This window comes from Drosophila miranda, chromosome 3 (genome assembly GCF_003369915.1).
Source record: "Drosophila miranda strain MSH22 chromosome 3, D.miranda_PacBio2.1, whole genome shotgun sequence".
In the NCBI taxonomy this organism is placed as follows: Eukaryota; Metazoa; Arthropoda; class Insecta; order Diptera; family Drosophilidae; genus Drosophila; species Drosophila miranda.
Genome location: NC_046676.1, coordinates 18,484,830 through 18,506,354, shown reverse-complemented (window position 1 = coordinate 18,506,354; position 21,525 = coordinate 18,484,830). Strand labels below are relative to the sequence as shown.

General features: G+C 45.8%; 9 protein-coding genes across 10 annotated transcripts; 3 read left to right on the top strand and 6 right to left on the bottom strand.

Annotated features, from left to right (window-relative positions):
• Positions 1–1,976: 1,976 nt before the first annotated feature.
• LOC117188381 (F-actin-capping protein subunit alpha) lies at positions 1,977–3,848 on the top strand. The gene is made up of 3 exons (XM_033392166.1): positions 1,977–2,472; positions 2,696–2,865; positions 2,922–3,848. The coding sequence occupies exons 1-3, from the start codon at positions 2,232–2,234 to the stop codon at positions 3,369–3,371; spliced, it is 861 nt and encodes a 286-aa protein (XP_033248057.1). The 5' UTR covers positions 1,977–2,231; the 3' UTR covers positions 3,372–3,848.
• Positions 3,849–4,133: 285 nt separating this feature from the next.
• On the bottom strand, positions 4,134–5,169 carry LOC108158863. Its single transcript, XM_017291596.2, has 2 exons — positions 4,660–5,169; positions 4,134–4,602 (listed from the first exon to the last, which is right to left on the bottom strand). Exons 1-2 carry the CDS (start codon positions 4,946–4,948, stop codon positions 4,316–4,318), a joined length of 576 nt encoding a protein of 191 aa, XP_017147085.1. The 5' UTR covers positions 4,949–5,169; the 3' UTR covers positions 4,134–4,315.
• A 64-nt stretch (positions 5,170–5,233) lies between these two features.
• LOC108158864 (39S ribosomal protein L54, mitochondrial) lies at positions 5,234–6,083 on the top strand. Its single transcript, XM_017291597.2, has 3 exons — positions 5,234–5,456; positions 5,518–5,651; positions 5,712–6,083. The coding sequence occupies exons 1-3, from the start codon at positions 5,354–5,356 to the stop codon at positions 5,871–5,873; spliced, it is 399 nt and encodes a 132-aa protein (XP_017147086.1). The 5' UTR covers positions 5,234–5,353; the 3' UTR covers positions 5,874–6,083.
• Positions 6,084–6,144: 61 nt separating this feature from the next.
• LOC108158858 (chitinase-3-like protein 1) lies at positions 6,145–7,744 on the top strand. The gene is made up of 3 exons (XM_017291589.2): positions 6,145–6,248; positions 6,307–6,763; positions 6,832–7,744. Exons 1-3 carry the CDS (start codon positions 6,161–6,163, stop codon positions 7,721–7,723), a joined length of 1,437 nt encoding a protein of 478 aa, XP_017147078.1. The 5' UTR covers positions 6,145–6,160; the 3' UTR covers positions 7,724–7,744.
• LOC117188380 (chitinase-like protein 3) lies at positions 7,740–9,661 on the bottom strand. Its single transcript, XM_033392165.1, has 4 exons — positions 9,340–9,661; positions 9,095–9,271; positions 8,752–9,019; positions 7,740–8,681 (listed from the first exon to the last, which is right to left on the bottom strand). Exons 1-4 carry the CDS (start codon positions 9,404–9,406, stop codon positions 7,784–7,786), a joined length of 1,410 nt encoding a protein of 469 aa, XP_033248056.1. The 5' UTR covers positions 9,407–9,661; the 3' UTR covers positions 7,740–7,783.
• Positions 9,662–9,900: 239 nt separating this feature from the next.
• Positions 9,901–12,063, bottom strand: LOC108158861 (chitinase-like protein 3). 2 transcript variants are annotated; one of them, XM_017291592.2, is made up of 4 exons: positions 11,552–12,063; positions 11,316–11,492; positions 10,988–11,255; positions 9,901–10,916 (listed from the first exon to the last, which is right to left on the bottom strand). In XM_017291592.2, exons 1-4 carry the CDS (start codon positions 11,616–11,618, stop codon positions 10,046–10,048), a joined length of 1,383 nt encoding a protein of 460 aa, XP_017147081.1. In that variant the 5' UTR covers positions 11,619–12,063; the 3' UTR covers positions 9,901–10,045. The 2 variants fall into 2 exon arrangements, with proteins under 2 accessions (XP_017147081.1, XP_017147082.1); XM_017291593.2 differs by having other exon boundaries at positions 11,316–11,487.
• A 92-nt stretch (positions 12,064–12,155) lies between these two features.
• On the bottom strand, positions 12,156–13,975 carry LOC108158860 (acidic mammalian chitinase). Its single transcript, XM_017291591.2, has 5 exons — positions 13,865–13,975; positions 13,617–13,793; positions 13,267–13,540; positions 12,991–13,199; positions 12,156–12,922 (listed from the first exon to the last, which is right to left on the bottom strand). Exons 1-5 carry the CDS (start codon positions 13,932–13,934, stop codon positions 12,258–12,260), a joined length of 1,395 nt encoding a protein of 464 aa, XP_017147080.1. The 5' UTR covers positions 13,935–13,975; the 3' UTR covers positions 12,156–12,257.
• Positions 13,976–14,994: 1,019 nt separating this feature from the next.
• On the bottom strand, positions 14,995–16,302 carry LOC108160974 (acidic mammalian chitinase). Its single transcript, XM_017295274.2, has 3 exons — positions 16,193–16,302; positions 15,696–16,137; positions 14,995–15,629 (listed from the first exon to the last, which is right to left on the bottom strand). The coding sequence occupies exons 1-3, from the start codon at positions 16,251–16,253 to the stop codon at positions 15,026–15,028; spliced, it is 1,107 nt and encodes a 368-aa protein (XP_017150763.1). The 5' UTR covers positions 16,254–16,302; the 3' UTR covers positions 14,995–15,025.
• A 479-nt stretch (positions 16,303–16,781) lies between these two features.
• Positions 16,782–19,149, bottom strand: LOC108159327 (C3 and PZP-like alpha-2-macroglobulin domain-containing protein 8). Its single transcript, XM_017292522.2, has 3 exons — positions 19,044–19,149; positions 17,584–17,985; positions 16,782–17,520 (listed from the first exon to the last, which is right to left on the bottom strand). The coding sequence occupies exons 1-3, from the start codon at positions 19,051–19,053 to the stop codon at positions 17,042–17,044; spliced, it is 891 nt and encodes a 296-aa protein (XP_017148011.1). The 5' UTR covers positions 19,054–19,149; the 3' UTR covers positions 16,782–17,041.
• Positions 19,150–21,525: the final 2,376 nt, after the last annotated feature.

The following is a 21,525-nucleotide window of genomic DNA, read 5'->3' as shown; positions in this document are numbered from 1 at the left end:
TTTTCTCAAATTGACATTTCTTAGACATATTCATGTAGATGATGAGTGTTTTGTATATATATCTCGATCCTGATACCTATTCATGGTCCCTACAAGAAGACAATAAGCTTTAAAATATCGTTGAAATAATGAAAATAATATTAAATAATATTAAATTATATTAAAATATATTGAAAATAAATTGTTTTTGGCTGGGATGACAAACATATTCACAATTCTATAACATCCATTTCCCCCAGGGTATGTGTGCATGGAATGGGACTCATTGTTGTGAACCGGTTATTACAGATTCTACCCGATTCAAATAAATACCAAAATATACAGTCTCACTAAAAAAATATACCGTAAATATACTGACGAATTCAAGTTCTTTTTACATATTCCTCGTTTTTGATATTCCGTTCAATATTACTAGCTATATAGAACATTTAGCAATGCCATCATAATTTTTTACGATTGATGAATCAATTTTCTACACAATTGGTTAGTTTTAAACCCTTGCTTTTATTGTATTTTGGCTAAAACAAGGTTTGAACAAAATAGTTCAACAAAAAATCAGTCGCAATGTTGCTGGTATTTGATGACATGATGCGTGTATAGGCCTCTGTGCACCCTATTTCGTTAATTTTATATGAAGATCAAACGTAATTTATTAAGACCTTTTCTCAAATTGATATGTTTTAGACATATTCAAGTACATTATTAGTATCTTGTATATATTTATGTCGATCCTGATACCTTCTGAGCCTTGGAAGACAAACATTTTCTCAATTCTATATCATCCATTTCCCCAGGGTATGTGTGCATGGAATTAGCAACATGTTTGTGTATGGAATGGGACTCACTGTTGCAAAAGCGAAACTGCGGCGAATCGGGTATTGCCTATATTTCAAGCTATATAGATTTGCTCACTTAGCTTTATCCCATAGATAAATGCATTTTCTACAAGATTGCTTCTTTTAATTATCTTAATGTATTTTATTTTGACTAAAATACGGTTTTCAAGGAAATGTTGCCGCAACAGTGTGTATGGAATGAGACTCATTGTTGTCAACCGGTTATTACCGATTCTACCCGATTCAAATAAATACCAAAATATACGGTCTCATTTTCAAAATATACCGAGTGGTGCGCGCCAAATCTAACTTTTTTGAATGTGAGCGACAAGGATTTAAATGTTGTCAACCGGGCCTTTATCTATGCCCACATAATTTAATCCGATTAATAAATCAATTTTCTAATTGACTGGCTTGTTTTCAATACTTTCTACGGCGATTGCTTTTGTTTTTGTCTCAATTTTGGTTCCTCAACAACAAATTAGCGTCTCGTATGATGAAAAACCGATCTTAGCCCACTTTAGGGCCCTCTGTTTAAATAGAGGTAACGACTTCAGGTAAATGGCGGAAAATATTAACGATTGTAAATTCTTCTTGTAGATTCATGCCATCTTTCATCTGAACTTAAAAAAAAAGCCACAAAATCTAAACTGCGCTAAAATTATTGAATTTGCATTACATTGTTCTACAATGGGTTAACCGTTCGCCGTTAATGATTGGAAACAATATTTTCGATTTTGATATTCCGTCGAATAAGATCGCCCACATAATTTTAGGCCGTTGAAGAATAAATTCTCTTGATGATGCGTGTATATGCCTTTGTTCACCCTATTTCGTTAATTTAATATGAACAAGACTTATGACATGACTAGACTGAATAGTAAATTTAGTCGATTTGGTTCCTTCTCTAGGTAGCTCACCTTGCAACTCTCTTAGAGATGCGGCTGTACCTGCAGCGGTAAGCTGTTATATTAAAATCGAATTTATGAACATTTATGAATGCCATTTATAACGGTTTCTCGTTGGGGTATTTGGTTTATTCATTTTTATGTGCGCTGCGGTTAAATTCATTTTCTCTCAAACGATATATCGAAAAACCATCTGTCGCAAATTCCAAAACCATCGATAGTGCCATCGATGTTTCTCCAGCCCTGCTGAATCGTCATCGTTGTCCTATTTTGAGAAAAAAGATCACATATTGTATATCATATCAAAGGAAAAGCATTAAGAAAAACAGTTGAGTTGTCAGTATAGTACTACTACTAAACGCAGCCCAGCAGCACCGGCCATAGAAACGAGAGCACGAGCAACGAGGAGTGCAGAAAAGAACACACAAACCAAACAACTGCCCCTGCCCCTGCACCTGCACCGATTTCGTGAATCACCAACGGAATTATGGAACAAACACAGATTACAGATGCAGAAAAGGTGCGCATTGTGTCCGACTTCATTCTGCACGCTCCGCCCGGCGAGTTCAACGAGGTGTTCAACGATGTGCGCGAGCTCCTAAAGAACGACGCCCTGCTGAAGGACGGTGCCAGCCACGCCTTCTCACAGTACAACAAGGACCAGCTGACACCGGTGCGCATCGAGAACAGCAACCATAGCGCCATTATATCGGAGTTCAACGATTTGGGTTAGTATCAGGCATCAGTGAATCTGCCCATATATGGGCATAGTCATGCAGCAGCGATCCCATCCCCCCTCGCCTGCAATGCTGACACTTAATTGTGAGTCACGAACCCCAAACAGTTCGACTTTGTTGATATCTTTCGGGTGTTCGTCTTTGGTGAAGTATACATACCAAAAGCCAGAGACTTTCCTTTTCCCACTGATAAGGCAACGAAATAATCTTTCAGGCAACGGTCGCTTCTATGATCCACGTACAAACAAGGCCTTTAAGTACGACCACCTACGGAAAGAGGCCTCCGACTACCAGGATGTGGAGGCGGATGCCGATTCAGAGCCGTGGAGGGCGGCCCTGGACTTGGAGACGCTTGCATACACTGCCTGTCACTATAGACACGGGGTAAAGGAGCGAATCCATTGTTAAAGCACACAATAACGTAATTTTTGGGTTTGCAGGTCAGCTCGGTTTTTGGAAAGTCGCAGGGAAACCAGATCACGCTAATCATTTGCATTGAGGACCACCAGTTCCAGCCGAAGAACTACTGGAACGGCCGATGGCGTTCGCAGTGGCACGTAACCTTCCAGGCGGGCAGTGGCCTGGCCGAGCTGAAGGGCGTGTTGAAGGTGCAGGTCCACTACTACGAGGACGGGAACGTTCAGCTAGTGTCCTCCAAGGAGTGCCGCGAGAGTGTAGTGGTCACCAACGAGCAGCAGATGGCCAAGGAAGTGATGCGCCTCATCGAGGAGGCCGAAAACGAGTACCAATTGGCCATTTCGGAGAATTATCAAACGATGTCGGACACAACTTTCAAGGCAATGCGCCGCCAACTGCCCATAACCAGGACCAAGATCGACTGGAGCAAAATCGTCTCGTACAGCATTGGCAAGGAGCTGAAAACGCAATAAGACCAGGAGCTGCAAGCGGAAGCGGAGGCGGAGGCGGAGGGGACACAACAGCATTCGACTAAGCGACCCAACAGTCTTCCACTTGCAATGGCCAAGCGACGAGATATGTAACTGAAGAAACAGCAGCATTAACATTATAACATCCGAGGAACAGAAGGAACAGTACACGATCACGAATACAACTTTAAACTAAATGTCTGTAATTTGCCTATATACAACATACATACATACATATACATACATGCATATATACAACGTGTATTTACAATGTGTTATATATAACTAAACTAACGATGAATGCACATGCATAGTTATATAGATATATTTAATTACGATCCGAGATGATTCAATTAAATGGATTTGGACAATGAATGATGCGCTGTTGCCTCGTTTGGGGTCACAGTCAGTCAGTCGCCACCAATTGTCGCCTTTATCGTTTAAGATGAGCATTAAACGCGGTTTTTATCATGTACGGTACGAGTACTCTTGACTTATGTATTATTCTAATTCTAAAACAAGACAAGACAAACACAATATGAGCAGCTCGTGTGTGGGCACGTGACCGTCCCGTCCAATTGCAAGAGTGCTCGACTTGGACTGCACTTGCACTTGGAACTGCGCCTCCGATAGAATGTGTTTCAACTATTTTTAGAGTCCACATCCACAGTAACACCTCAATAGTACTACCTACATTCATCCCGTCAAGTTTACTCAACTCAAACACTTCCCCGATTACTAGCATAGGAAGCAAAATAATTGACATTTTAGCCAGCTTTTCAATAACGAAAGACTTTAATTTTTGTAAAACAACAACAATAAATGTGTAATTAAAATAACTTAAATATTAAACATTTAAGATTGCTTGAATTAGTAAAATTTAATGAGAATAAACTAACTAAATCGGAAATTGTTACTACATTTCTATAACCCATTTAATGGCTCTTTCAGTGTCCTGCCTCCTGTGGTTGTGGTCGTTCGTTTAGGGGCTGTTCATAAATCTTCTTCGTTACGTTGTCCTGCTGCGAGGCTTCTGTCTGCTGTGGCGGATTGGGCAATATGGCATTCTCCCACTGCTGTGGGCTATGAGCCTCGGGCAGAACATAGTCTAGCTCGGACTTTTCGGATTTCTTGAGGAGAAAACGCTTATCTGGATTACGCATTGTTTCCAGTTCCAGTCGGTCAATCAGCCAGCCTTTGTCTGGTAGATTGGTCGCCCAGAAGTACAGGGTTCCTGCAGAGAAGTGGTGAAATTCTCAGTAAAGGTACATCTTCTCTTCCTTAAGCTTACCTTTGTCGTTGCTGCCATGCACTGAGACCTCCAATTGTGCCTTCTCCGCATTGCAGTTGTTATTTGCGTTGGAAAGATCAATGCCCGACTCTCTTATAGGTTCACCCAACAGCTTCACAGCTCCCTTGTGGTGTCTCAGGGCACTGATGGCCAGCTTGTAGTAATCACAGGATCTGACGCGATCCTCCATCCTCCAGCGCATGTACATGACCGCTGATATGGATGCAACAGCGCCGTAAACGCATATGTTTCCCAGGGTCTTGTTGGAGGGCATTCGAAATCCCGGCATTTTTGATTATATTATTTTTTTTTTACTTGTGTAATTTGTTATAACCGGCGCTGACATAGAGGTGGATTTGGGTTCATTCGATAGTATTGATGGTTCACTGACTAGGGGATATCTGATAAAAAAGAATCAGAGACATTTAGTACTACTTCCCTTTATATATTCCCATTTGGCATGAGATTTAATGTATTAACTTAAAAAGAAGGAAAAGGCAAATTTATGTCGGAGTTTAAATTTGATTAGCGATATATCTCGTGAGTGTCCATCTCTATGTTGTGGCGTGGCCATACCTTCGCATACCAGGGCTGGAGTGTTGCCGCGTTCGCAGATTATACAACAAAACAGAAGTTTCAGCAATTAAATGGTTATTTTTCAATTAAATTGAAGCGAAACCAGAAGTGCATAAATATGAGTAGCTTAACTGCGGCATTAGCTATGCTGAGACAGCGTGTGATCGCTCCAGCACTGGCAACATCAACACGTTGTTACGCTGTCAAGCCGGCGGCACCAGGTGAGCCTCAATCTCAGAAATCGTAAATCAGATCAACTCTACCTTTATCCGTGCAATGCAGCGGCGAAAAAGAAGAAAGTGGGAAAGCTTGGCCCCATTATGGAAAAGAAGGTCATTCCAGTAGAAACAGACGCCAACAAACTGGTGGGCTATGTGTGTGGCAGTAACTACCTAAAGACTGGCCAGGACGTCAAGGTGAGTGCCCCGGAGAGGGTATGAGACTATCAAGCTCTCATCGTTTTGGTGTACCTTCAGATTAAACCGGATGCAGAATACCCCGACTGGCTGTGGACCCTTAACACAGAGCGGATAATACCCCTGGACGAGCTCGATCCCAATTCGAAGCAATACTGGAGACGGCTGCGAAAGCTGGCCCTGCGCCGCAACAATCAACTCTCCAAGCTGAAGAAGTTCTAGAGGCTCTCGTCGTCGCTGGGTTTGGGCCAGCGCTAGCGTTTAGTTATTATTGTTTCGGAGACCAGGCATTGGCCTTCAACCTCCTTAAGTGTGTAATCGTGTTGGACCTGTGTTTGCCTTGCTGTCCGGCGCAAGTATATGAACACTTCGATTATGTTCTTTGCTAAAGTAAATAACGTAAATACATTTTACAACAACTTGCACTCCTTATCAATAATCTCGTTCGTATAAAAGTCGCAATCTCGACGGAAAGTTCGATCAATGCAGAACGAGTTTCACAAAGAGAAATGTGGATACGATCATCGGAAATTCTAGTGCTGCTGCTCGGGGCAGTCCTGATGGCTGCATCGTCAGTCGCTCAAGGCAATGTGTCAAGTAAGTAGTCACCATCTACCCTCCGATGGCCAACGATGCCTAATCCCAACGTTTGCAGAGCACGTCGTCTGCTATCAGGGCACCTGGTCAGTGTACCGACCAGGCACAGGCCAGTTCGGTGTAGAGGATATCGATCCGTTTCTGTGCACCCACTTAATATATGCCTTCCTGGGCATCGAGGAGAGCGGACAACTGCGCGTCATCGACTCCTATCTCGACTTGGAGGACAACAGTGGCCGTGGCAACATCAAGAGCTTCAACGCCCTCAAGCTCAAAAATCCCACACTGAAAACGTTGGCGGCCATTGGCGGCTGGAACGAGGGCTCAAAGAAGTTCTCAATCGTGGCCGCAGATGCCGAGAAGCGGGCTCGTTTTGTGAATGATGTGGTCCACTTTCTGCAGCGACACGGCTTCGACGGGCTGGATCTGGACTGGGAATATCCGGGTCAGCGTCATAGCCTGGATAACGAGGATCGCACCAACTATATTACCTTGCTGAAGGAACTTAAAGAGGGGTAATGTATATGGGATGTCTGTTCATAGACTGTTCTGCTGTCTGACACGAGCACTCTACGTTTCCCAGGCTCGAACCCTTTAGCTATATTCTCAGTGCCGCCGTCGGATCAGCTCAGTTCTCTGCCGAAACATCTTATGAAATCCCAGCCATTGTCCCCTATCTGGACCTGATCAATGTAATGGCCTACGATCTTCATGGGCCCTGGGATGAGGTGGTCGGCATCAATGCCCCCCTGTATCCCGCTGCCAGCGATAAAAGCGAACGCCAGAAGCAGCTCAATGTGGATGCCATATTCAAGTACTGGCTGAATGCGGGTGCTCCACCGGAGAAACTGGTTCTCGGTGTCCCCTTTTATGGACGCTCCTTCACCTTGGCTTCGGCCGATAGCCATGAGCCGGGTTCTCCGCACATTGGACGCGGCATTGCTGGAAAATATTCCCGCGAACCGGGCGTTCTAGGCTACAACGAGCTCTGCGAGCTGATGCAGCAGGAGGATTGGACCGAGAAGTGGGAGACGGACCAGCAGGTTCCCTATGCCTACAGGCAGCGTCAGTGGGTGGGCTATGAGAATCCACGCAGTCTCTCGCTCAAGGCCCAGTATGTGGTGGATCACCACTTGGGCGGCATCATGATCTGGTCCCTGGAATCCGACGATTTTCATGGCACCTGCGGCCAGGAACGCTACCCCTTGGTCCACGCGATCAATCGAGTGCTGTTCGGCAGCGATACCCCCACAGGTCTGACTCCCGAACCGAGTAAGGAGTTGGATGAGGAGGAGGAGAAAGAGGGATTCAGCTGCCTGGCTGATGGCCCGACTGGCTTTGTACGTGACCCCCACAACTGCTCCAAGTTCTACTACTGCAATGGAGGGATCACCCACAGCTTCGACTGCCCCACTGGGCTCAGCTTCGACCCCCACACTGACGGCTGTAACTACTCCGCCTCAGTAAAGTGCTAACCATGCCCACATTTTATCCGTTTCGATGTTTTTTATTTGATACACTTAATACTTATCGGGCTATTCGACAATCTTGAGATTCACAGGCATGTTCTCGAAGTTGTAGAGCGGCTGGCCCGGTCGCCAGGTGACAAAGTTCTGATCACACTTCACCATCGCCTTTGGCATGCATTCGATCCTGGACTCATCGAAGTAAAAGCCCTTCAGGCACTCGTAGTCGATGCGCTCTCCATTGCGGCACTCGTAGTAGAGCTGGCAATCCCAGAGTTGGCGAAAGAACCCATTTTTCGGGCAGAGACCCATTGACTCCGTTGTGGGCTCTTCGGGAGCCAGAATACTGACGTCACCAAGGGCGGTGAGGATGACACGTCCTAGGCTGTGGCTCTCTCCGCACTTGCCGTGATAGTCATCCGAATCGATCGTCCAGGCCATGGCGCCGCCCAGGTTATTTGACTTCAGCAGATGCATCTTCGCCCAGATGCTGCGGGCATTCTCGTAGCTAATCCAATGGTTGCCTTTGTAGGCGTACGGCACCTGTGCCTGCTCATCAAATTTCTGCGTCCACGAGCTTGCGTACATGCACCATTCACCGTAGGTCATAAAGCCGGGCTCGCGGGTCAGGGGTGTCTTGAGGCCCGGACCCTTGCAGGGAGAACCGACGGTGGTCTTTTCGTTTTCCATGATGTAGGAGCGCACGAAGAGGGGAATGTTTAGGATTAGCTTCGCTGGCGCTTTGCCCAGCTGCTTCCAGATCTTTACGGATTCAATCACGCTGTTTTCGCCTGAGAGTGGGGCGTTGTAGCTGAGATGCAACTGATACGGATCCCGATTGTCGTGGTGCATTAGGTTAATATAGTGCACATACTGGACCAGTTTGGGAATGTCGTACCACTCTAGGGTGCTCTTGTCAGTTCGCCCCAAAACTGCCACCATCAGAATAAATTGATGCTCCTGGCAACTAGAGAACGGGAAGAACGGGAGCTATTAGTGGTTGCACAAGAGCTGTGCCGTGGCTCAAAGCTACGTACATTATCTTCAGCTCCTCCAGCAATAGAATAAAGTTCTTCCGATCCTCAGGCTTGCCGCCGCGCTGCGTGGGATAACGCCAGTCGATCTGGACGCCATCGAAGCGCCACTCGTACATGAATTCGACCAGCGACGTGAAGAACCTATCCCGCTTGCGAGCGTCCGCTGCCATCTTGGAGAAGTCGCTCGACTCCTCTAGCCATCCGCCTATTGTGAACATTACCTTTTTAACGTTGTCTCGCTTGAGGCGGTGTGCGACATTCAACATATCTGAGGGTACAGTCCGAGAAGGTTAGGTTGAATCCCATCCCCCCATGTACACATGTAGAATTGATCTATTCTCACCATTTTCGACCAGCAGATACTTGTCAGTGATCGTCACTTCGCCAGTCTCCCCATCCACACCCACGCCAGTGCCGTAGACCAAATGCGTGCAGAGCCTGAGATCGATGTTCCAGGAAAAGAACTTGCTCGAATTCTTATAGTAGTAGGACCCCACATCGTATTGGCAGAATATCTTAACTGCGCAAACAATACTTTACTCTCTGGGATTCCCCTTTACTCCCCTCTCTTTCCGCTCTTGTACTTACAATCCTTCGCCGCACAGCCGTAGATCATGAAGATCATCAGCACAAACGCACAATTAAGTGACCACATAATGAACACAATTCAAAAGATTAAAACTTGAAATTTACGGTATTAATAATCCAAACAACACAAACAAATATATTCAATTTAACCGATGATTCGTAACTTTCCCGTTTTATATTCTGTAAATTTTAGATCAGGCGAGTTGAAAAGTTTGGAGTATTATGTGTTTCTGAATAACCGTCCTGGCGATTCTGTTATAGTGAATTCTATCGAATCTAAAAGGCAAAGAAAAGAAAGGCAACCAGATTGCTTGGGAAATATTTCAATGAACATTTTTACGCTTTTCTGACAGTACTCGCATCGTATGCTGTGTTCTGGATAAAATATCAAATAGAAGAGTGTTTTCATTTGCCTAGAATCTAAAAGGTATACAAATCTAGAAGTGCACCAAATGAATCATGAATGAGGTCGTATAGTAAGTATGTCTATATGCTGTCTTGTCGTTCAGCTTTGACTGAAACTATTGTGGGACCCTTTAGTTCTTTGAAAAGAAAAGCGCAAATTCTTTCAGATATTAGATTTAATATGCTCAGTATTTGGTAAAGTATGTTAGTTTGGTTGGTATACGTATGAATGGTGTGGGCTACTCGACAATTTTAAGAATCAATATGGCGGAAAGGTGTTAGCATCCGTGATGAAACAATTCTACATAGAACGGGTACTAGCGCGTAACTCTCTTGCTTTTAGTGCGGCTTCCAATACCTCACATTTGACCTCTTTCATGGGCCTGCATTCGGACTTGGCCTCGTCGAAGAATTCTTGCCAGCGGCATTCGTAGTCGGATCGTTGGCCAGCTGAGCACACGTAGTAGAGCTGACAATCATTAATGTCGCGAAACACGCCATCTTTCAGACAGGGTGGTGGTTCTGTTGTAGGTTCCACATCCACCAGGACTGTCTGGGGGTCGAGGGTTTCCAGTATCACCCGTTCCAGGGCGTGTTGCTTTCCGCATTTGCCGGAAAAGTCATCCGCATCGATTGTAGAGGATATTGCGCCACCAAGATTTTGGGACTTCAGCAGCTTCAACTTCTCCGTGATGCTGCGGTTATTCTCGAAGCTAATCCAATGGTCGTTCTTATAGGCATACGGCACCTGTGCCTGCTCGTCAAATTTCTGCGTCCACGTGTCTGCCTGTACGCACCATTCGTTATAGGTCATGAAGCCGGACTTGCGGGTCAGGGGTGTCTTGAGGCCCGGACCCTTGCAGGGAGAACCGACGGTGGTCTTTCCGTTTTCCATAATGTAGGAGCGCACGAAAAGGGGAATGTTCAGAATCAGCTTCCCTGGCGCTTTGCTCAGCTTCTTCCAGAGCTTTACGGATTCAATCACGCCATTTTTGCCAGAGAGTGGGGCGTTGTAGCTGAGATGCATCTGATACGGATCCCGATTGTCGTAGAACATCAGGTTGACATAATGCACATGCTGGACCAATTTGGGAATGTCATAGTATTCCAGGGTGCTCTTGTCCGTTCGCCCCAAAACTGCCACCATCAGAATAAATTCATGCCCATCGATCCTAGGGAAGAACGGAATATTGATTAGTGTCTTGACAGCAGCGGAGCGGTATGTGGAGCGTATTTATCGTACATCGTCTTTAACTCTTTTAGCAACAAAATAAAGTTCTTCCGATCCTCAGGCTTGCCGCCGCGCTGCGTGGGATAGCGCCAGTCGATCTGGATGCCGTCCATGCGCCACTCATATATGAAGTCGATCACCGAGGCTATGAACCGTTCCCGTTTGCGAGAGTCCGCTGCCATCTTGGAGAAGTCGCTCGACTCTTCTAGCCATCCGCCGATCGAGACCAGCAAACGCTTAACGTTTTCTCTCCGAGTCATCGAAGCGAAGCTCAGAAGGTCTAAGTATGTTGGTGGTGGTGTTTAGATACGGTTCTATCGATATGCTATAGTATTCTCACCATTATCGAATATTCCATGTCTGTCCGTGATCTTCACACTACCAGTCTCCCCATCCACACCCACGCCAGTGGCGTAGACCAAATACGAGCAGAGTCTGGGATCGATTTCCCAGCTACTGAACTTGCTCTCGTCCAAATAGTCGAAAGACGCCATATTGTATTCACAGAATATCTTAACTGCGCAAACAATACATTACTCTCCCTTTACTCCCCTCTCTTTCCCCCCTTGTACTTACATCCCTTCGCCGCACAGCCGCTGATCATAAAGATCATCAGCAAAAACGCACAATTAAGTGACCACATGATGAGCCGAATTCAAAAGAAAAGAATAAAACTTGAAATTTCCAGGACTAAAAATACAGAAATTTAAAAAAAAAAATACTTGTAATGCCCCTATTCTGTATTCTCAATTTAATGTCGAGTCCAAAGCAAACTTGATCTAAATGTTCTCATCGAAACTTGCTGGTAATGCTAAAAATATATCAGATGGTAGTAGGCATTCCAAGAATGTCGTGTATGAATCATAGTGACAGCAGTTTACGAGACTATACTGTGTAATGTGTACCAAATGTGTAACATACATTTCAATGGAATAGCCTTGTAGGGGGTAAATATTATGGTTTCGATGACAATTGCATTATTATTCCGCTTATCAATAATGCAATATTGAAATTGACTCATGGCTTGTTAAGGCATTATCACTAGACCTGCCGGATCGCCGAGCGGTGAACAAGTGACTAATTTTGAATACTATGAGCACTATTGGCACGAAGTGTCAAGTGTTTTTTTTTGTTCATGGAATCTAATCGTAATTTGTTTAGTCATAAATCTGGGATTATCTTTCAATCGTTGCAGGGGTCCGGCCAGTATTTTTGGCCACTTAAAGATCTCTGTGTTTATAGTCTGATTAAACTCTGATTTGGTTGTATTTTTTCATTAATTTTAGTAGGGACAGTTGGCCTCTTCCGGCCAATTGCAGGTGTTGATGGATACATCGAAGTGGAGGCCCGGGGTGCACTCGAAATCGTAGCGGAGGCCACCGACGCACTGGTAGTATCTGTTGCAGTCGCTGCTGTGCAGGAAATAACCATCGCTGGAGCAATCTCCAGCTGGGGATCCAGATCCACCACCGCCACCGCCCTGAGTTGGACCAGGAGTGGGAGCTGGTGTCACATTGCCACCACCACCACCTCCGCCGCCGCCGCCGCTCACATCCTTGCCGAGAGCGCGGTTCATGGTTTTCAGAAGGGGATATGACTCTCCACAGAGGCCGCGGAAGTCGTCCGTCTCAATGGACCACATCATGGCACCGCCCAGGTTGCGCGACTCGACCAGCTTCATCTTCATCTCGATGCTCTCGGGATTATCGTAGCCGATCCACTGATCGCCCTGGAAGGCGTACGGGGCACCATTCTCCTGGTCGAACACAGTCTGCCAATTGTTCAAGCAGATCTCGTGGTATCCCATGAATCCGTTTTCTCGCGTGTACACGCCAGCGGAGCCAGGGCCAATGCAAGCGGCTCCAGGCCAGTTTTGTGAGGCATCGGCCATCTGGTAGCTGTGACCATAGAAGCCAATGCCCAGGATCAGCTTCTCAGCGGGTGCACCTGTAAAGTAAAGGAGTACCGATTGAGAGGCTAGTTCTGAGTCGGAAAAGGCAGGCTGTTGTGGTTACCTTGGGCCAGCCAGTAGTCAATGGACTCGGTCACCTCGGGCAGGGGCGCATTCAAGCCAAGGTAGCCATCGAGAGCCATGTGGAAGTCGTAGGTCATCACATTGATGAAGGTTAGGTGCTGGGAAATGGCCGGAATATCATAGGAGATTTTCGCCGACTTTTCAGACGCGCCCACAGCAATGCCCAGCTCCAGGCCATACCGATCGTAGCTGTGTTTTAGACGAGAGGGATCTAAGAATTGAGCTCTAATTTCTTCTGGATATATCGTAGACTCACGTTTCCTTGATCTCACGGAGAAGGGTGACAAAGTTGACACGATCTGCCTCCTCATTGCCTCCGCGCTGCCCGGGATATTCCCAGTCGAGGTCCAGACCGTCAAAGCCGTATTGCTGGATAAACGCGAAACTGGTGGAGATAAAGGTGGCACGCTTGCCTGGATCGGCGGCCATTTCCGAGTACTTAATGGAGCCCTCGTTCCACCCACCCACTACAGCCAGGATCTTAAGCTTGGGATTCCGTTGCTTCAGGGCAATGGTCTGACTGATGAAGCCTTTTCGTCCAAAAAAAAGCGAATAGAGAGATCTCCAGGAGGAAAGCTAACACCTTCAGCAGCTTAGGTCACTTACCCAGTCCATCGTCCATGTCCAGCCAGGTGTCCAGGGACTTGAACTCGCCCCCATCGCCGATCCCGAAGAAGGTGTAGCTGATGTGGGTGCACAGGAAGGGATCGATATCGGAGGGTGTGAACTCTCCATCGCCCGGACGATAGTTGGCCCAGGTGCCCCAATAGCAGTTGACCAGCTCTGCAGGAGATGATGGATCGATAATGGGTTAGGATCAGAGATCTTGCAGCTCCCTTTCCAAAGGAACTTACTCTCGCTGGTGGCCACTTGGCCTAGGCAGAGGCAGAGTACTGCAAATGCCCAGAATGTGTATAGCTTCATGGTATACACGCTCTAAATAGGTTATGGCTTAGGGCCTGCTCTGGCGTGGCTTATATAGTGCCTCCGATTCCGATTGCCGAAGAGCTCTTATCTATCGAGAAAATGAAGTTTGTTTGTGGCGTAGATAAGTCTCTTAGTGATCGTAATCGCCGTAAAGCAAAACAGTTCCCTGATATATTGCATCCTCCAACGAAATTTCAACTATTCAAGTGCCCATTGACACAAAACACACATCGATATCTCCATGTATTTGAGATTAAATTATGTTAATAAATATTAATTTTTGAGTCTCCTCTCGAGTGCATCTTGAAATTGTGCTCGTGCTTGTGCTTGGCATGGCAGTAATTCAAAACTCGCCTTTAAGAAAACGATAGGGTAAGTACTTTGCACCTTTCAAGGGATCGGATCTCAAGTAGATTGATTGGAAACTGTGTAGCCCCCCAAAATATGCCACAGCTTGAGAGATCGTGGGTATGACTATAAATGTACACAAAGATCAGCAATTTTGGAGTCTCCTCTCGAGTGCATCTTGAAATTGTGCTCGTGCTTGTGCTTGGCATGGCAGTAATTCAAAACTCGCCTTTAAGAAAACGATAGGGTAAGTACTTTGCACCTTTCAAGGGATCGGATCTCAAGTAGATTGATTGGAAACTGTGTAGCCCCCCAAAATATGCCACAGCTTGAGAGAGTCACAACTGCTGGATCTTTCAGCTATAAATATATGGAATGTCTGTGCCATACGATCGTGGGTATGACTATAAATGTACACAAAGATCAGCAAAGTACGGACAATTGATGTCCATTACCAAGACCTTGGATTGCAAACCAAACAAATGCTTGCTTTATGACTATGGTTTAATTAGTCTTAAGCATTCAATGAACTATTCCTCGATCCGTTCCCCCAGTTTCCCCATATCATCGGGGATAGCAATACTCATCTAAAACCAATAAGCCCCACAACTTGGGAAGTAAGCCATATAGGATTGCTTGTGTGTTATACCCCAACGACTAAGAGAACCAAGAATAATAGCCAGATTGTTTTCAATACATAATTTCTTTATTTATAGTACTTGTACTCGATCCTAAAGCATTTACCAACGCAACTTCCTGTTGATGGTCTTCAGGAGCGGATAGGACTCGCCGCACTGTCCGCGGTAGTCGTCGGTCTCCAGAGACCAGATCATGGCACCGGCCAGATTCTTGGACAGAGCAAAGTCCATCTTGTACTGCACACTGAGGACATTGTCGTAGCTGACCCACTGGTCGCCAGAGTAGGCGTAGGGAGCGGCGTTGTTGTAGTCGAAGACGGTGTACCAGTTGTTCAAACAGATCTCGTTGTAGCCCATGTATCCGCTGTCGCCAGTGTAGGGGCCGGAATTACCGGCTCCGCGGCACGGTGCTCCAGGCCAGTTCTGGGAGGAGTCGGACAGCTGGTAGCTGTGACCGTAAGTACCAACACCGAGGACGAGCTTGTTGGCAGGAGCACCCTGGCTGAGCCAGAAGTTGATGGCATTCTCCACAGCCCACTGGGGCGCGTTGAAGCCCGTGTAGCCATCGGAAGCCATGGCGAAGTCATAGGTCATCACGTTGATGAAGTTCACGTGCTGGGCGATGTTGGCGATCTCATAGGAGCCGCTGGCCAGCGATTCTCCCGCACCGACAGCGATTCCCAGCTCATAGCCGTAGGGAGCAAACCTATTGGAGAAAACGGTTGTTTTCAGATAAAGGGTGATTCTTAGGAGATTGGGACTGTGGACTTACGCTTCCTTGATTTCTCGCAGCAAGGTCACAAAGTTGGAGCGATCGTCCCAGTTGCCACCACGTTGATTGGGGTATTCCCAGTCCAGATCCAAGCCATCGAATCCATTGTTACGCAGCAGGTTGAGGGCCGAGTTGATGAAGTTCTGGCGCTTGTACCAGTCACCGGCCATCGAGGAGTACTTGGTGGATCCCTCGTTCCAGCCGCCGACCACGGCGAGGACCTTCAGATTGGGATTCTGACTCTTCAGACCGACGGCCTGGCTAATGAAGCCCAGATCGTAGTCCAGCCACGTGTCCAGGGAGTTAATATCGCCATTGTCGTTGATCCCGAAGAAGGAATAGCTCAGATGCGTGCACAGACTAGCGTCGATGTTGGAGACATCGAACTTTCCATTGCCGCTGCGGTAGTTCGCCCACGTGCCCCAATAGCAGTTCACGATGCCTGAATTTGGGAAAAGGATATTATCGGATACAACACGACTTATAGTTGCACTCACGTTCAGCACCGATCACCTGGCTCAGGCAGAGGGCGACGAGTAGTGTCAATAGTTTTCCCATTTCAGTAATGCTGACTGAGATCGAATCCCTCACTGTATTTATACCTTCCCACCATAGGCCATAGGCCCTATCGTTTTCCCTATCCTTATCCTTATCTAGGTAGGTATGCTGATAGCTCCTCCACTCGACTGACAAATTTATTGAAGTTTATGTACTCGAAAGTGTTTTGAATGTGCAATATTTATGGGACTCTCGTCTCTGTATCTCAATTTCAAACTGATTTCTGTTGCCCATCACTTAGCTCTTCGGTGAAGGAACTTTATGGACCCATTAAATTAGGGGATAAGAAATTTGTCAATTAATTTTCGTTCTAATAATACTTTCATTGGTATTTCATAGATAAATGGAATCCGAGGGGCAAAACAGAACTTCTTTCATTGGAAAGCATGTCAATTATCATCCACAGAAGTACGACAGTCCAATCCAAGGATTCTTTCGGAAACAATCTCTTGTCGTTAGGGATAGATCCCAAGAAAATATTTACCCCGATTTCTCATTCGTCCAAGTATTTCCATCAGAGACAATTCAACATGTGGTTGCCTACTTTAGGGCGTGTTTTTTTATTTTTCTTAAACATATACAATGTTTATTTTAGCAATTTGTGCGAACAAAATTATAAACTTTCGGACGTCGATTCGAGATTCGTTAACAATATTGAATAGAAATGCAAGAATAAATATAATCCATAATTTATGCGTCCAGTTAAACTGTAAGCCGCGCAGATAAACAATTGTGATTCAGTGCGTGTTTCCTCAGAGATTCCGAGATTCCCAAAGGGTATCCCAGATTTAGTTGGCGACGTAGATCTCGAACTCCTTGTAGGCCAGCTCCTCGCCGCCGTAGGGGATGTAGCAGCAGCCGTGAGAGGGCTGAACCTTTCCCACGGTTATGGTGCCGTCGTGGGTGGCGCGGCCGATGAACAGGGGCTCACCTTCGGCAGTCTCGCCGGCGGGCAGCGCGTTGGGTGGAATGTTGCCAGCCTCGACGGGGACCCATTGGCCGCCGCCGGCGCACAGGACCTCGTATTCGCCGTGTCCATGCTCGCCGCCTCCGTAGGCAATGTAGGTGACCCCGTGCGAAGGATGAAGCTTGCCGGGAATCAGATCACCCTCATGGCGGGCGCGTGCAATGTACAACTGCTCGCTTCCGTCGAATCCTCCCTGCATGGAATTTGGTGGCACCTCTCCGTTGGCGGCTGGCACCCAGCATCCGGGACCACTGCCCGTTGGAGCAGCAAAGCCCATAGCCGGGGCCGATGGGGCAGAGTCTGTAAGAGAATAGGTGCGTTACTCTCAGGGCCATTTTGTGATCCTCCAGTCCCAAAACTCACCATCCAACAACCAGGTACCGCTGGCACCCCAGCCCGTGCAGATGCCGACAAAGTTCACCGGGAACAGATCTCCGGCATCGTAAGAGAGGAAGGCGGCAGCATCGCCCTCACGACCCACAGTAATGACATTGTCGTACCAGCGAATCCAGAAGCCGCGGAACTCTCCGGCGTCCAGAATTCCGGGCGTGGGCACCTCCACCAACTCGGGCTTCTGGCGGTCCTTGCGGATCACCGACTTGCTATTCTCCCATCCGCCCAGGAAGATCTCGTAGATGGGTCCGCTCTCTTGTGGGGAGGGGGTCAGAGCCAGATGGGCATCCTTGGGCGAGCGCACCTTGAAGGTGAACACTCCACCGCTGGCCGGGAAGAACTGGTACTCCAATTTATCGGGTGTGTTGATTTCTGTGAAAAAAGAGGCACTCTTTTAGCTTTTGTTGCAACTGTACCTGTAACCACATCTGAGTGGTGGGAAAGTTTGGAGGCTTGATCGAATGTTTGATCACCAAACATCTGCCACAAACCACAGAGTGAATCTATCAGAAATATTAGAACTGGAACAGGCTGTACCGCAAAAGAATTCGCTGTTATTTTTATGTTTATATATTCTATATGTATACCACGACAGATATAGAATGTTTCTCAGAATGTTTAGCGTCTGTTTTTGTTTTCGCTTCTTTATTAGCGGCATTCGGCGTGATGTCATTCCAATTTCTGTTCGTTTTTTCTGAAATGTTCTATCCCGTTCTAGCACTCAAGCTACGGCCGAGCCCAGCTTATAGCTCAAGAGTGAGGTGAGCCAGGTCTATGGTGTCTGTAACCCATACTCGAACAGATACGAACATTTGACTGGATCTGTTTGGATCTGTGTGATTGTTACACGAAAACTTTTCCTAAGCAACATTATTCCCATGACATCATTTAGGTGCATCTCGCGTGTCTGACCCCCAGTTTCTGGTTCCTCCCTAGCACATTCTTATTGATTATTGCCAGAGTTCAAGGCGAAGACTCAAGGTGTGACTCAGTCTGATTTGCTGTATACTATGTATGATTTTCGGACAATTTGAATGGCAACAAAATTAGATGTTGTCCGCGTTTGCACGATAATTGAATCTGGATGATGACAAGGGGAAAGTTGCCTACGTTTTTCACAGTCCAGTCCCGCGAAACTACTTTACATCTCTTCAGGGCATAAATCAATTGACACTATAAAAAATAACCTAACAATCAGAAATCTTCGCCACCAGATGATTTATACGTTTCGTTTACTTCAGATGTTTTCGATTCTAGGAGAATACTGACACAGTTCTTTCGCTTCTGCTTCTGCTTTGGGCGTTGGGCCAAAAGTTTCTCTGTATTCCTCTTGCCGCTGTGTCTCGTTGTGTCAACGCTTACCCAATTAATAATATTCCATTATCCAATAGCTCTATGCACTCCATCCACACTCACTCCAAGGTACTCACCAATGGTCATGATTGCTGTTTTTCACTTTACGTTGTTCGCTTATTGAGATTCAGATTGGAACTGCCGTCATAGAGCTAATTTGCCGGCCAAGTAAGCCCCACACGACCCAAATGGGTGAGAGAGCGGCATCAGTGCGAAAACAGACTAAAAGCTCCAACAGCTTTCGCTCTGGCATTGTGTTGTGGTGTGCGATCATTGTGTCTGGTTACCAGAAAGTAGACGACTGTACCTGCTGGTAACTATTTTTGATTTCTGCATGCATATGCATGCCTTGTGCTGCAGTAGGTTGATTAATAAAATCATTTCCTCCATGATTATGTATAGCATAAGTACATATGTACATATATGTATATGGTACACCTCAAAAAAAATATAAGTCATTTTAGACTTGAAAGAGTGTATGACGACTTCGGTGTTTCAAGGGTAGTTTTCGTAACTAGTTTCTCTCGGCACTTCTATGAGTCAGAGTTTAGCAAAAGCTGCTGCTGATGTCATCAAGCACAGCGAAAGCTTAAGAGGGCGCGAAAGAGGGTATATTAGTTTCGGACACAGCACTTAATATCGCTCTAGTCAGTTTGAGAAGATTAAGTAAATACGTAGAGTAGATAAGCATCGATGAGTTATCGAATATTGCTAAAGTCTGTTTGATATCCTAGGGTACTTTGGACGCTCAACGACCGTTTTGGACGTTCCCTTCTCAGTCTCTTTGGTTGTGCTTTCGTCATTTATGGCGTCATGTGTCGGATTTATTTGAATTTGTCACATGCGGGAAACCAAACCTACCAAACCGGAGCACCAAAAGTTCTAGAGCAATGACTTCACCGCAGAGACACAAGACGAGGCACTAAAATATATGAACAACATGTGAAAATAATTAACTATTTCCATTTCAAATCTGGGATCAATTATGAAGCATACTTTTAGGATAAATGGTTATATGACTTCACCTTTTTCTTAGTTCGTTTTTGCTGGCTCCATCCTGGGGCCCTCCTCCTGGACACCCCCTCCTAGCAGGGTGCGCCGGTTGCGCGACTTATCTTTCTTTTGCGTCATTTATTTTCGGTATCCCCTTTTATCGCTTGGAGCTATCAAATGTTAGTCGATGCCGTTCCGTTTCGCCGGTTGGCCGCGCTCCTGCGTCTCCGTTTTTAAAGACACGTGCAGACAGAGCATAGCTTTTCAACGGAACGAAAATAATATGCGATAAACAAATTGTGCTATTAGTAACAGCAAAAAAGTGCCAGGCAGTGCCAATTCTTGTGATAAGAGTCGATTAATTGCTCATTCCGCCACAGACTCGTACTATTGGTGTATTTATATCGCAGACCAGACACCTGAACAGACTTACTTACTCGCTCATGTAATCGCATGGCAAACCATATGGCTGGCAGACGAATAAACAAACAATAAGTGGTGCCTGGCTCGATAAAGCTTTTACAGTATACCGTTGAATATTGGTGGTAATGTAGGCCGATCATGTTACTGGATGGGATTCGGATTACATTACTCGTAGCTTAGAGAGTACAATACCGTATGGATGAGTAATCATCTGAGCCTTATCTTAGATGTGAATATCGTTCAGATTTGCACTTTATAGACTGACGAGCCCCCAAAAGACCAACTGCGCAGATAAGCGGGCAAAAAAACAAGTTAACTTTGTTTACACTTTCCCATTTAGCTTTATTGTTCCATTTGCATAACAGCTTGACCTCTGGAATGTAAAACCAGACCCGCACAGAACAGCATTCAAATGCAATTCTATTAGGGAATATTTTCGTTTTCTCTGTTTCTTTAAATTGGAATAAATTAACACGATTAAATTAGGGTTTCCGTTCCTGTGCTTTGCACCATTCTCAAAAACAATTGCAAATCTGCTCGCAGGCTGGATGGGATGGGATGGGATGAGATCGGTATGGGCTGATTCAATTGGATTCAATTTACCCTCAGTTTCAATCCGGCCACTTGATTTTCTCAAAAGACAGGCCTCCTCTTCCAAGTGTCGAGGGAGCAGGAGCAGACAATTGAGACTAAAGTGCCCTAGGGCAATCAACTCAACACTTCTATATGGACTATAGATAAATGGATGTGCAGGAATGGAATAAATAGCGAAACGAAAAGTTTAATACACTGAAAACCTGGCCACATTGTTTTCAAATGTATCTGCTCACGTGAAATATAAACAATTCTTATGAAATATTTATCTCAAAATTAAAGCAAAGGTTTGTGTGTATGCTCTTCTCTTGACGAGCCCCTTAACACTTGAACACTTTTAAAAAACTATGTACATATGGATGTATGTATGTCCTATATATAAAGCGGTGTCTGGACATTCGACTATACTATGTGTATATGCTTTTGTGGTGAATATCTGAAAGGTTGAAAAACTGGTTTCACTTGCTCTCACTCTCTGAGATTTACCTTTTATTTCGAGTTGATTTGATAACTGATTTACTGTGAATTCGGAACCCTTTGATATGTTAT